Source organism: Bactrocera oleae, chromosome 5 (genome assembly GCF_042242935.1).
Source record: "Bactrocera oleae isolate idBacOlea1 chromosome 5, idBacOlea1, whole genome shotgun sequence".
Lineage (NCBI taxonomy): Eukaryota > Metazoa > Arthropoda > Insecta > Diptera > Tephritidae > Bactrocera > Bactrocera oleae.
Genome location: NC_091539.1, coordinates 48,293,092 through 48,308,576, shown reverse-complemented (window position 1 = coordinate 48,308,576; position 15,485 = coordinate 48,293,092). Strand labels below are relative to the sequence as shown.

General features: G+C 33.1%; 1 protein-coding gene and 1 pseudogene across 1 annotated transcript; both read left to right on the top strand.

Annotated features, from left to right (window-relative positions):
• The first annotated feature begins 622 nt into the window (after positions 1 to 622).
• LOC106623649 (fatty acid hydroxylase domain-containing protein 2) lies at positions 623 to 11,475 on the top strand. Its single transcript, XM_070110220.1, has 5 exons — positions 623 to 1,130; positions 4,851 to 4,924; positions 10,303 to 10,478; positions 10,576 to 11,030; positions 11,100 to 11,475. The coding sequence occupies exons 1-5, from the start codon at positions 688 to 690 to the stop codon at positions 11,248 to 11,250; spliced, it is 1,299 nt and encodes a 432-aa protein (XP_069966321.1). The 5' UTR covers positions 623 to 687; the 3' UTR covers positions 11,251 to 11,475.
• Positions 11,476 to 13,811: 2,336 nt separating this feature from the next.
• Positions 13,812 to 14,757, top strand: LOC106623639 (fatty acid hydroxylase domain-containing protein 2-like; annotated as a pseudogene).
• The last annotated feature ends 728 nt before the right edge of the window (positions 14,758 to 15,485 follow it).

Sequence of the window (15,485 nt, the reverse complement as noted above, 5' to 3'; positions counted from 1 at the left end):
TCACTTTTATATTTTATTATTTTTTTCATATACTACTTGTAAGAATATAAGAACTTTTATGTGAAAGTTGCACTAATTTGCTCCTCTGTAATAAAGTTAGTATAAATTCAGGGAAAGCTTTCTAAACCATTCGTCGTCAAGCCAACAAAATGTAAACAAAGGATTTCGACGAGCATGTTGTTTTTGTTTTGATGTGAGCAATTCGTGTCCTTTGTTAACAACACAGACAAACATTTGCAGTACATTTATTTAGTTATCATAAAATAATAATTTGGTAAATATAATATATATAAAAAATGAATAGAATTAATATTAATTCGTATTAAGAAAAAGTAACGAAATTAAATGAAAGTGATACTTATCAACAGCGGTACCAGTTGGATAATATAACCAATTTTCACGGTTAACAATCGATTTTTTTATTATACTACATATATTCCGAAATTATCGATTTGACATAAAAATGGTGATTAGTTTACTTAATTTAGATATACAAACATACATACATACAAATGTAGTAACGTCTGCGAACTAGTATGAAAAAACTAACTACAAAAAATTAAAAAAGTTAAATAATTTAAAAAAAATCGTTTATTTTATTTAAAAGAAAAAAAAACAATCGCTACAATTACCTGTCTGTAGTAAATTTAACCAGCTATAGGCATACTTAATAAATTAAGTTTAAATATGGCCTCCGATTTGAAAACTTCAATTAATGCCACTACAACAACAACAAATTCATCACACGCAAGCAATGCTAATTCAATGAATAATATAAAAACAGTTACGGAAACCAATGCTGCACAGCCGACTCCAGCTAGTGGATATGGTTATGGTGGAAGCAATGTTAACGATAAGGGAGCTGGTAATGCCGGTGGAACAACATCGCATAGTGAGAAAACAGAAAAGTATTTGGAGCGTGTTGATTTTGATGCTCATGGCGATAGCATCGCTTTGCTTGCTGGTGATGATTCGGATTACACCCCACCTCCATCACCGTTATCAGCTATTGGTTATGCCCCACCAATGGAACCTAAAAAACGACGCTGGTTGTCATCTTTACACAGTGTCATTTTCATTATAACCTGTGCACTAGCAGTATTCATTGTGTTTCGGAACGTCCTTACTTGGTACGTATTACGCATCTCGATATACATATGTACATACATATTCTCATGTTCAAATCCCTTTGACACTAAGATAGATAGATACTTTCATGATTTCGGTTTTGCTTAAGCATCTTCTACTTAAGTCATTTTCATTTCTGATCACTTTTAATTGTTCTATAATTAATTTGGTGGCATTAAATATAAATTTTATATTTTTGCCACAGTTTAGGTATGTTAGGATATAATGAAATAGTTTCAGCGATTCCGCTCAAAAGATTTGAAGACTAAGACCCGTAGGTATTTCTTTTTGGGATTCCATTTTCTAGTGATTCGAGGCGCGCACTACCAGAAGCAAACCATGTTAATTACAAACATCAGAAAGTTCAGAAAAAGCTTCTCTTTAAAACCTATCTTATTTCGGAGACCGTATCGAACTTCAAACGACATCATGAAAACCCCTTCGTACTATAGCTGAATGAAAACAGCAGTAAGTTTTACAGAAATGATACTCAAATGTCAGTGGAGTATAATAGTCGTCCCATTACCGGACTATGAAAAAGTTGGAATAAAAATATATCGGCTAAAGAAAGAAAGCTAGATAAACTGTGAAAAAAACTGGATGCCTGCATTAACACCAATACACAATTAAAACCAAGAAAAAACGTAAACTTTTGTTGCACCGAAGCTATAATACCCTTCAACTCCAATCCAAAAGTTTCCATACAAGACCTGGATTTTTATCGGTTAGTTTGTATGGCATCAATCCTCGACCCTTACTTTTGACTTCAATATGAAATGCTACTTCATTTTTTGGTCCCAAATCGATATCAATATCGGCCTTGCAATCAAAAGGAATCTCTCTATAAGTGACTGACAGTCCGTGGTTTGAAAAATATAGAAAATTCAGAAACTCTTAAGAAATTAACTTCAAAAACGTCAAAATATATCTATGGCTTATCCAAATATGCCTGTGTTTGAACCAATAACTCTGATGGCTAAATACACTTATACAGGTACATAAGGTACTGAAAATCTTATTTAAATTTATTAACCTCAATTCTTTTGATTCTGCTTTAACGTTACGCAGCTTAATATCAAGTAGGAGGTGGTGTATTTTCAGCAATTTTAGATACCAAAATCGCCTTCCGTGGACCAGACAACAGCAGTGACTTTGAAGCGTAGATTACAGCAAATAAAGAAAGCCTTCTTGTTCTGACAAGGAGGGTGCTTACAACAAGGAATATATTTATACACATATATATATAGCCAAGCGGGTTTGAAATCACTTAAGTCTCTTAAGGTTTCGTCAAAGATAGTAAAGGAATGCCTTGATCTCTTAGTGAATCTATCATCCTATTTCACGATAAACCAGTAATTGGCAGACATGCCAACAGACTAGGAACACCATAGAAGCTGTCAGGATGTATAAGAAAAGAAGACTACAAAACATCTTCTATGCGAAAGCGAAGCTTTGAATAGAAAAACAATCGCAACTATCGGTCGAGGATTTCTTAACGATGTTTCGTAGGCTGCATATATAAAACTTTTTGTACTTTATCAGATGCAAGGAGTGGTTTAAAGAGGCGACAATAGAGTGAAGGGATTTTATTTCCAATGGTTTGACAATGGGCCTTCTAAAGGCCTAAAAGCGTCGTCAGACAGCCACTCTACCTACCTACATATGTACACGCATTAAAATCCAAATGAAATTAAAGAATTTTCCTGTATTTCACTAGTCAATGAAATGCTAATGACCGCTTTACCTTCCACCTGATTCACACAACATTCATAAGCAATGTACATACATATGTATGTATTCCTATATGTAGATATATAAGTTTATTTTCTGTTTATACGAAACAAAAACAACTAAAAGTATACACATATGTACATATGTACATATGTATGTATGTAGGTGTGTATATACAAACATATGTACATACACACGTGCATTTACATTTATGTAAATTTGTCACTACTTTCTTCTTAGGTCTTCTTTTCACTTTTTACGATATACATTCACATAGATTGGTTTAAGTATACAGGTTCCTTTCTCTACATCCATACACATGTACTAGCATTTAATCCGTATATGTATGTATGTATATGGACATATTTTATCAAACCGCACTTGACCGATTGTTTACTTTTGACGTTGCGCCAATATTGTTTACAATTTGCACCATTACGTATAGTATATGCTTACATATATACGATAAATATGTATGTATATAATACCTAAGCTTGCTCGCTCTCTCATTCTCTGAAAAACCTACAGTTACATATATACCTTATATAGAAGAAACGATATTATTTTTACATCTCTTACAAAACTGTAAATGGCCAAGAGAAAGTATAAAGCATAAACGAATTTTCGAAATATTCTAGTTTCGAATTAACATACTGAATGAGAGGAGAAAAAAACTAGTGAAGACTGAGAAGTGTGGCATTAGTGACTTAAGAAATGTGTCTAATGATACAATACGACGGAAGGTGTCAAACATGAAAGGTTTTTCTGTTGCCTTAAGAATGTATAATCAAGCATAAACCAGTAATGGCTTTGTCATGTAAACAATTAGGTCCATACAACGGAAGACACCCTGCCGAAAATTGCTGGACTAGCAGTTAGAAGCATTGAGGTACAATCAGATGAGATCACATTAAAATTAGGCTTCTAATAAGCCTAACACGAGAATGTTACGGCGTAGGTAATATTCGGAATCGCATTGATCTCGAAGAATCTAGTGGTATGAGTCTAGCATGGACGCTCTTAACACCCAAAATATTAACCAAAATGTATTGATTGGATCCATAAGAAGAGTAGAGATCCTCTTCTATAATTCTGGTGCCAACCCGACGATTTTCAAGTACTGTTTCTTTAACTTTTTCGATGTTATCGTCATTAAGTAATTAACAGAGGTGGATGGACGACTCGCATGAAGCAAGGCAAATTCCATTCGGAGTTTGTTGTAAAACACAGAAAGTATTAGAAATGTGGTGAACTTTTCCTAACAGGGCAGTCAAATAATATGATTGTATATGTAAAGTTAAGGGCTACATACATATTTGTATTGTACCATAAGCACGTTCAGGTTGTATTACAAAAGTATAAGTCGCAATTGGACGTCAACCAATACATATCAATAATTTTCCAGTATAGAGCGAGAGAGCGACTCACTATTTACATCTCTGCAAACTCGTAGATACAATTTCGTATATCTGTGTGTGTGCTAATTGGTGAGAGTAAAATCTCTCGATCGCTTTGTTTTGATTTAGACCTCGTTAGGAGCGCAAAGATCATTGCACAGCCCATTGAGTCCCATTCTGTCCGTCAATTCCAACTGCTATGTACATTCTACCATCACAACACAGGCAACAGTTGACATTCTTTTAACGACCGTCCGGAATTTCGGTTCTCCGAGTATTCATTTACATTTTTCCATTACGTATAGTGCATTTTTTCTTGTTCATTAGTGATTTTCCATTTTCGTTTCTGTAATTACATATGTGCATACACATGTCCATATGTATTTACTAACTACCTAGCATTACAGTTCCGACTTTCGTTTCAAGTTCAGCTTGGTTTAGTTTTAAACTGGAAGCCTTGGCATAGATACTCATATATACGATATCTGCACCTTTTCGGTTGAAAAAAATTTTGTTTTCTTTTTGTTATACATTATCGTTTATAATATCATTGATAATGGAGAAGTTTTACTACTTGGATATGTTTCTACTCAGGCATTTGCAAAGCTTCTGGGGTGCATCGGGTGATTTCTGGCAAGCGCAATGGGATAAATTTATCGATAAAACAGGTAAGTGCACAAGGAAAGTAAAAAAATTTAACCTAATCGTATTTAAGCGGTGATAATTGTTTGTGCAAATATGAGGGTATATGTGTGTATTTAAATCCACGCACGTAAGTATGTACTACGTATGTGTATCACTCATCCGTTTATCGCTGATAAAAGTTCGTAGTCTCCTCCATTATTTTTTGACTTTTTGACCGCAGTAAGCTTAGTTTTGTTTCAAAGTTAATGATTAGAAGCTAAATAAGCATTTCGAATCGGGTTTTTAAGTGAAATTTTAAGTATATTGTGTAATAGTCAATACTAGTGATTTATGACGTGTGTATATTTATTATTAATAGTTATCGCCTAATGCAGTAGATGATCGGGTCGTAAACGCTAATCCGTGTTATCTATCAAAATAGTCCACACTACGTCTTGCTACTCATAGGTACATACAGAAATATTTAAACATTTTAAAACATCAAGCACTTAGTAAAAACAGTTAGAATTTAAAAAGTTGAAGCTATAAGCTGGCCGAAGCTAAAAACAGGGCTGGCCATAGTGAAATAATAAAAAAAATTAATTATTAATTTTTGATTTTAATTTTTCGACAGAAGTACCAAATAGTTTCGATTATTGTAACCCCTAAAAACCATTTATGTCTAGTTTTTCATATTCCAACAGCTACCCTCGTATTTTATAGCTCATGATTTATAAACTACTAAAAATATATAATAGCTAGCAATATAAAGGCTTTATCTCTCTTATATACATAAAATGCACTTAAAATCAACGACTACTAAGCCTACTGTTTGGCTTATTAATTGCGCAGAAGCTTTAATTTTTATTATCATAGCGTCAGATGTTTTGAATGTATGTATGTACTATATAACAACAATATAGTTAAACAAAGTGACCTACATATATATATATATATATATATATGTATATATATGCATTCAAACATATCTATATACGTTTGTATTTTTGTAAACGCCCGTATTTATTTTTGTAAAGTTCGTAATATAAACAATTTCAAGATAACACGATATAATATTACATACGAGTATACCTCGCACAAAACTTTAAATTTTATTTCTTTATGAAATAAAAACTATAGGCCCATAAATAACCTGTATGAACACTTATCAAAAATGTGCTACCGGTTAATAATTATAATTAAACAGTGTTGTAATAATTTATTAGAGTCTATAAAGATACCTGTCTTACTTTACTATACAAATGGAAATACCTAGAAGATTTAATCCATATTTTATGAACGGCTAATGAACTTTTATGATATTTTATAATTAAACACAGAGGTTTGAAAATTTTTATGAAGGTACGATCACTATTGAAAAAGATGTTTCTATAATTTAAGACCCCTACTCAATAGAAATTTAATATATGATATATTTGGAGAATTCTAATAGGCGCAAAAACACTTTCTATAGTATAAGTATATATGTATGTATGGTATGTTGTAATATATGTATGTATTTCTTTATCAAAATAATATTTTATGAAAGGTGTTCTTTACACTTCCTTTGTTGATATATTTATCATAAATATCATAATAAATATATGATACGAGTCTTAGTTATTTGTTTAATGTTCAAAATCTAAACCCAGTAAAAAACTAGGTACAGTGACCTCTGTATAATTAAAAAATTTTCTGGATTTTGTACATAACTTTGATTTTTTTTTTTAAATCAGTGCTATTACAAACATTTTTTTTTCATACACAATTCAACAAACACTAAAAATTGTTTTTAATCTGATAAAATGTTTCACGTATTTTAATACACATCTTTATTATCACCGTCATAGTAGGCTCCAAAACCAAAAAATGGCAGTGCTTAATCCAATTTTTCATACGCTTGTTATAAGCCTTGGCTGCGATCACCTTTTGGATTCGCTAGGTTGCTGGACATATTCGACATGTCAATTTAATAAACCCAAGTCTTGTCACCCTTAATGATGCGTTTGATAAATGTAGGATTCTCAGTTACGTTGGCAAGTATCTCTTATGAGACCTATACTCGACATCATTTTTGCAAATAACGAGCATCTAGCATTACCAAAACAATATCCAATATGTGTTGAGTCGATCCATAAGAGATCTTCTGATATATCTCTGATGCCAACACAACAATATCCAAACACTTTTTCTTTAACATTTTCGATGTTATCGTCATTTGGTAATAAAGAGAGATGGATTGACGACTCGGATGAGACAAGTTTTCTATGACTTCATGATCTTCACTGAATGCTTTCGGCCACTCAAATACTTGTTTTCGTGATAAAGTAGGCTTCTCAAAACACTTCTGCGACATTTTCATTGGAGACACAAAATTTCCAGGAAACTCGATGTTATTTTTTTTTTTTTTGATTGTTCCATAGTAAAAAGCGCCAGATCAAACTACGCACGAACATAAAAAAACGTTGTTCCAATCTGGGAACTCTTCTTGTCGATTCGATTTGCGCAGGCAGTTTAAATAGACCTGTCTGGCTTAAATTTGTTAGTCAGATGGTTGAGGTATTATAGTATAATTGCAGTCTCCCTCGTTGTTAACACTTTCTGACCAAAATTCGTTTACTCCAAGTTCACTATATAAATATAAATATATACAATAGTTAGATAAGTGTAGTTATGTATGAATACCTATGAACATAATTTGTATGTAAATATATGTATGTTTGTAATCTAATCTCCTTAGATACGCGTAATTGCGATGGTCACGGGCATTCTTGTTTTAATTGTGTTTATGTCGCTAAGAAAAATGTAAACAAAACATAAATAAATACTAAAAGCTTTTGAAAATATCAGAACGAACGCCTTTTGTGTACTCACGTGTGTATTATTGCACATATCGTACATATGTATGTATTTTTAAATTTTCTTAGTCATAATTAGTTCTGAAGGCTTTTCACTTAAATTCAAATTATTGCGGCATCTGCAATATTTTCTTATTTCTTGTATGCATGTGATACCGTTAGCATGATAATTTCGTAATTTTTGTAAGCAATACGTGCAAGTATTGTACTTTCTAATTACTATATTTATTTATATATAAACACAATTTATCTATTAATACTCATACATATAAATACATACATATGTATGCATTCTCTGTAGAATCAACAAGTGTTTACACAATCATTATGTGTGTGTCAATTACTTTTGTTTGCATGCTTAATCAACGTTGTAACCCGGTATCGCTCTCCCGCCTAATAATTTGTTTATTTACACACAAAAATGCTCATTCGCAAAAATTTGTTTTTGCTAAATGTTAAACGTCTGTGAAATATATCACTTGTCAGATTCAATTAAATGGTGAGAACTACCTAAATGAATGTCCATTATATACCTATATGTGTCTACATACATTAATACATATACACTGAACTTTTATTAATATATTTGTGTGAGTAGCTCGAGTACATTTATACGCATTGCAACAAAGAAGCTCGACTTTTATTAAACTGTACATATTATATATATGTACATATGTACATACATATATAATATGTGCTACATAGATGAGACAAACTCTCAAAGACACCAATTTAAGCTTCTCATTTATGACATAGTACATACATATGAACAATGCTTATATAAAAACTTGAGCTCAGTCAGTAAGTAATTCGTGCTTGCTTGCCCTTTCTCCTAAAGTCCCTATATTAATACATCTTAGCGCCAAAATGTAGACTACATTTTATATTATACATACATACATATTTTGGTAAACATTATGGAGTTCTTTGTGATATACGAAATAAATATTTTAAATAAAAAATGCTGAATTTATATTAAAATTGTCGTTATTTTTTTATTTTAAATCCTACGTGTCTATTAATTATTAAATAGTAAGAATATTGACCTATGCATTTTTTTGTTAGATCAACTAAACAAATTACCTACAATATCAAGCAAAGATCATTAGTCGCTCAAGAACAAAATATATTCCTCTGTTATTGGAAGTTGCTAAAATTTAACAAAATAAAGATAGCTATCAGTTCTTTGACACTAAAATAGCAGCGAAAAGAACGAGCAACTGGCATAAAATAGATAACAAATCAGAAAGTGCTAAGATAAGCTAAAAATTTATTCAGATATTGTAGTAATGCTTTCAGTAATAATCCATGTCAAAATCTGTGGAGTAATCATATCAGATAAAAGAGTTTTCCATACAAGAAATGGATTCCAAACGTCCAGTTTTTCTGGTAGCTATATGCTATAGTGGTTCGATATCGATGGTTCGGACAAGTGCTTAGTTCGCGTATATACAGACAGACAAACGAATATGGCGAAACCAAGTCAGCTCGTCACGCTGATCATTTATATATACATTTTATAGGTCTCCGACGTTTCCTTCTGTGTGTTACAAACTTTGTCAGCATACCTTGTTCAGGGTATAATTAAGTGCTTTCCTAATATCTTAAACCGTTTAAAGTCAATTTAAAGTTCGAAATCACTATATGAAGTAAATGGGGACTGAAAGTGCTATTGATCCGATTTTACCAATTTTTGACTAAAGGGTTCTTTAATATCAGAAAAAACTCTATCCGAATTTCAATAATATATCTCACTGATTGACCGTTATTTTCGATAAACATGAAGCTATAGGCACCGGGAACCATAAAATCGGTATTTGAGGGCTTAAAAAGTTATGATTAAATTTTGATAAATTTATACTTAAGACGGCATACCTTGAAACCGAAGGGTGAGCCTTGCTCATTGTTCATTTTTGACACCGGCGGTATAAATCCCTTCCGTATCAATTTAACTGTGGGGTAATAACGCTGTCGAGATTATTTAGAGTTTTGAACGTAACCGTTATATTGGGAATGGGCGTGGTTATTATCCTATTTCACTAATCATTAAAATAATAATGCTGAGAAGAAGCCGTAAATATAAAAAATATTTTGTTTAATTTGAATAATCATTAATATTATGAAACTTACGGAGTTTTACTGCATTTAAAGTTTACTGTCTCTTCTAACTAAAGATTTTTTCGAAATTATGGGCCGTGATTAATAGATAAATTTTTAATAGATATAGCATTAACCGGTTCTTTTAATTACTTATATCATTAAATTATTTTGCTGATGTATGCTAATTGTAACGTTTTACTCATTTCGATTAAAATCTTGGGTTCGCCAAAACCACTGAACTGGTGATGTATGAATAGATATGTATGTCTGCAATTTTTAAAAATTTCCAACTATGTATTTATAATTAAATTTCACTTAACATCAATTAATTTAGAACTTAGTAAATATAAGCAGAATTACGCATACTCACATACATATGTAAAAATACGTGCATATAAAATATATTCCAAAATCAGTATTACAGTACAATATATTGTACATCCATTTGTTTGTATGTGTTTCAGGTGATGATCCCATGATCCTTTGGGTCTTCGGTAGCACCATATTCTCCATGATAGTCTATTGGTTTGTTGGTGGCATTTACACTTTCATGGACATGACTAATCGCCCAGCATTCCTGCGCAAATACAAAATTCAGCCAGGCACGAATGAACCGGTTGAGAGGGAACGTTTAATGAAGGTAAATAATATGAGCAACCATACAAAGTTATATACGTGTATATATACCGTTTGTCACTAGTGCCTTAATTTATCTTCTTAAACTTTATCATCATCAGGTTATATGGCGGGTAATTAGCAATCAAGTATTTGTCGGCATTCCATTCGCTTTCCTCAGCTATAAACTAATGACGCTACGTGGTCCCAACTCGATACGTGAATTACCTACATTCCACTGGGTCTGCGTAGAGCTGACCGTATGCATTCTAATGGAGGAGCTGGGCTTTTATTATTCACATCGGCTATTACATAGCAAACATATTTACAAATTCATACACAAACAGCATCACGAATGGACAGCACCAATAGCGGTGACTGCAATTTATTGCCACCCAATAGAGCATGTCTTCAGCAATCTGTTGCCACCATTCCTTGGCGTATTCCTAATGAACACACACGTAGCTACGGCTTGGATGTGGTTCGCTCTAGCTATTTTGTCGACACTTAACGCACATTCCGGTTATCATCTGCCTTTCTTTCCCAGTCCGGAGGCACACGACTTCCATCACTTAAAGTAAGCTCAACATAGCACAGTGTTTATAAGAATTAATCGGCTAAAATTAATTTTTCTTCTGCATAACAGATTCAACAATTGTTTTGGCGTGCTGGGCGTTTTGGATCGCCTACATGGCACTGATATTTTATTTAGGGCTACCAAGTCCTATACACGTCACATCATGATGTTGAGTTTTGTGCCGCCACGCGAGGCTTTTCCAGATTCATCAACCAAATAGAATATCATCCAACTTAAACTTATTGAAATATCAAGTCAATATATTTTAAATTGTATTGAATTCGCTTTATATGTACGTCTATTGTATGTATGTATGTAATTATGCCTATTCAACAATATTTATAGTTTTACATAAGTTGCATTCTATAAATTTATGTGATATGATTGTATATATTATATATACAAATATATGTAGCTAAATTAAAAAATAAGATAATTAATAACACTTCTTTATTGTTGTTTTTACTATGAGATTTAACTCCTGTAATTTGATTTTAATTGGAAAGTAGGCTTGAGCTGCCATAAGATCTCATATTTTTTTATCAAATTTGAGAGTTTAGAGATGGTTATTTTAGTTCCAAAATACGAATATATCTTATCAGATAGTACCAGTATATTGTCTAGACTACATTTGCAAAATCTCAGTAATAAATGGCGAAATAGAAAATTTGACCCATACTAGTCCATTTAAATGCGTGGGCAAACCGAATCGATAAAAAATTTTGATAGATGGGTACCACCCTTTTTTTAGGGTCGTGTGAAATTTGATCTCCATATGTTTCTTATAGAATCACGGCTACGGGAAGTGTTGCAAAAGTGTTTAGGGGAGTATACTTTATCATGAACACAAGTATATGAATGGCAGAAAGCATTCAGAGAAGATCGTGAAGTCAACGAAAACTTGTCTTTCTCGACTCGTCTATCTACAATACAATCACAAGAGCATTGAAAAAATTAAAGAAACAGTGTTTGAAAATCGTCATGTTGGCATCAGAGAGACAGCAGAGGTTCTCCACATCTTTTATGGATCGACTCAACATATTTTGGATATAAAGCAAAAATGACGACGAGTAGAGGTCGCAAAAGAGATTCTTCACTACGTATCTCATTCCTCTCTCACGTCATTACTGGTAACGAGACATGGATTCATGAATGGCGTTCTAAAAATGGAATGAAACCAAAAATAAATAAAAATTCGCTGAAAACACCGAAGGCCATCCCAGTCGAGGCTTATAACAAATGTATGAAAAGCATTGTCATGCTTGAATTGGCTCAAAAGGTGCCTACTTTGAAGGCGATTTGTAGATTTGTATTAAAATATGTGAAAATTTAGTTTTTTTTGTCAGTCCGTGTCAAATTTGATCAGATGATATGTATATAAAATTAATACATTTTATTATATAAACTATATTTTGCTATATAGCAGCATATTTTGCTGAATCATTGATCAACAACAAATTATACAGAAGGAAATATATTTATTCATTAAACTTTGGTCTAATTATACCATGAACATATACCCTGTTGGTCTTGGTTGGCCACGATGTCTTTAACACCCAGAAGGAATTGTCAGAGACCTTATAAAACATATATCTAAATGATCAGCGGGACGAGCTGAGTCGATTTATACACGTTCGTCTGTGTATCCGTCTGTTTGTATATACGCAAACTAGTCCTTCAGTTTTGAGATATCGATGTAAAATTTTGCAAACGGCCTTTTCTCCTCAAGAAGCTGCTCAGTTGTGGAAACCGCCGATATCGGAACCAAGTGCTTACATTTTGTCATTTGACGAAATATCTTAACGAAATTTGGCACGAATTATAACCTAAGACAGTAATGCAATCTCCGACATGAAATTGTTCAGATCGGATGACTATAGCAAATAGCTTCCGCACAAACTCAACGATCGGAATCAAGTTTTTGCATTGAAAACCCTTTCATTTGTTGAGCTATTTTCACGAAATTTGTCATCTGTTATTGTCTAAGGCAATATTACAATCTCCAAAGAAATTGTTCAGATCGAATAACTATAGTATACGTTTGGAATCGAGTACTTGTAACGAATATTTTGTATTTGTGAAGGGTATTATAGTAGCTTCGGTGCAACCGAAGTTAACGTTTTTCCTTAAAAACTAAGTTTCAAAATTAGCAAAATCGGACAATTACTATTTTTCACATACAACTTTCCAGCATATATGCTATTTAATATCTCGAGTATAACGTGAATATATTATGTATTTTGACCTTAAAAATTTAATGTCAATTTTAAATTAGAAATTTGATGGGATTTAAATAAATATATAATAAAGGGTCTAATTTATCGATAATTTTTAGACTTTTTTCCACAACGTCTGAAAAAATGTCGAATTATTCTTTAAAATGAGATCAGGACACCTTGGAACTTCAAATTTTTCTACAAATATTATACCCTAAATCTCTTATGTCTTCAGAACATACAAGTATTCAATGTAATTTTCACATAAACACTTATCGTAGGGTACACACAAACAATTCATTAGGTAACTAAAATAGCCGGCGAATTTATTTATAAAATTTCAAAACAAAGCACATACATATGCACACAGATTTTTGCATATAAGTATTTAATTGAATGATCAACAATATTGTGTTTGTCATTTTGTGTGGATGCACATGTCAACAATGCGAAATGCATCGAAATATCTACCATACAAACAACCAGAGAGGGTGGATAGCGAACACAAGAAATTCCATATTTTATCGCCTGGCAATAATCTCGGCTGGAGAGCCCTCTATATTAAATTGTTACCAACCCAATTGTGCTCTTTTCGAGAGAATGGAATGGATTAAACTTTGTGTCTTTCTGTCAGGAGAAGTGGATTCAATTTTTAGACGATCCTGAAAGATTATGGGTATATGGCAAAGTACTTTTAATATATATAATATTATTAATTGGCGACCATTTTAACTTTGATGGACTTTACCAAAAACCGACATTTTTTACGTAAATAAAAGTTGCAGACGGGTAAAGATGATCCTGTGGACACAAAGCGTTTACTACCGGCAAGTTCACAATTTATATACTTATATCAGCGTTTATGTAACGGCATATATGCACTTGTGTGTACTATGTAAAACAGATTTTATATCCACATAAATAATTAACTTTCATATGTCCTCTCAGTCTCTACGCGTAGTGCTCTTCAATCAAACATATGTGGCTATACCGCTGGCTTATGGACTCTATCATTTTGTTTATAAATATCCAAACACTCTGAATATCCGCGAATTACCATCGATACAACAAATTGTTTTCGATCTGGCCTTATTCTTTGTATTGGAAGAGATAATCTTCTATTATGGTCATCGCTTGCTACACTATGGCGCTCTATATAGGTATATACATAAGAAACACTACGAGTGGACTTCACCCATTGCTGTGGTAGCACATTACTGCCATCCAATAAAACATAGGTATATTGGCGAATACCTTCCCCATTGCTTTGTCTTTGAGTGTGGTTCGTACGCATCTTGTAACTGGTTGGATATTCTTTGGTAAGGTAAATCCGTGCCAAATTTCATGAAGATATCTTGTCAAATAAACAAGTTTTCCGGGTAAGCACTTGAGTCCGATCGTTCAGTTATATACTATAGTGGACATGTGATAAATTTCTGAACGATATCTCAAAAACTGTGTACCTAATTCGCGTATACACTGTCTGTATACAGATGGACGGACATGGCTAAGTCCACTCTGCTCATCATGCTGATCATTTACATATATATTTTATAGGGTCTCCGACGTCTCCTTCTGGGTGTTACAAACTTCGTGGCAGACTTATTATTCCCAGTTCAGGGTATAAAGAGGTTAGGGAGCTCTAGTTGAGCAGAATCTAATTTCGATTTATAAAAATTTAAAGAATATGCAAATCAACATGGATAAACAACAAAAATAACACAAACGATGACGTGAGAAGTAAAGGGAGGTCGAAAATGACGCCCAGACCTGTCACGGGTCTTTGGGCGATGAAACATTCGCCAACTAAAAGCAGTGAAAGGACCGCTACGCCAGTTATAATAAGATCGGCCTTAGGCTCTCCTACGAACAATAGATCGGAAGATTTCGGCGCAAATCTGCCATCAAGCGTGGAGGGAGTCTTCTTACAAGGCGGTATCGTTAGCACTAACAAAAGCAACTCTGCTAGACTAATGAGGGATTCTACAACGGGCAGAAGCAAGACAAAATCAGCTAGGAAGCAAAAGGCAAATCGCCTCTTGGCAGCAAAAATCGTGGAGCGCTTTGGTCACAAGCAATAATTATTGTCAAACGACAAAGATCGCATTACCATTATCTGATATCTTACGCAGATACCGTTAAGTATTTGCGGAGCATGCTAACACACCCGAGTAGACCAAGAGAATACTGAATACGAAAATGACAGGGTACGACCGGAAGCGACTGCTACTAAAAGAAC

What these genes read in the sequence shown, in the direction of transcription:
- LOC106623649 (XM_070110220.1), top strand. Translation starts at nt 688, where the DNA reads ATGGCCTCCGATTTGAAAACTTCAATTAATGCCACTACAACAACAACA. An exon ending in TAAATTTATCGATAAAACAG is followed by an intron (nt 4,925 to 10,302) that starts GTAAGTGCACAA and finishes TATGTGTTTCAG; the next exon opens with GTGATGATCCCATGATCCTT. An exon ending in AGAGGGAACGTTTAATGAAG is followed by an intron (nt 10,479 to 10,575) that starts GTAAATAATATG and finishes TATCATCATCAG; the next exon opens with GTTATATGGCGGGTAATTAG.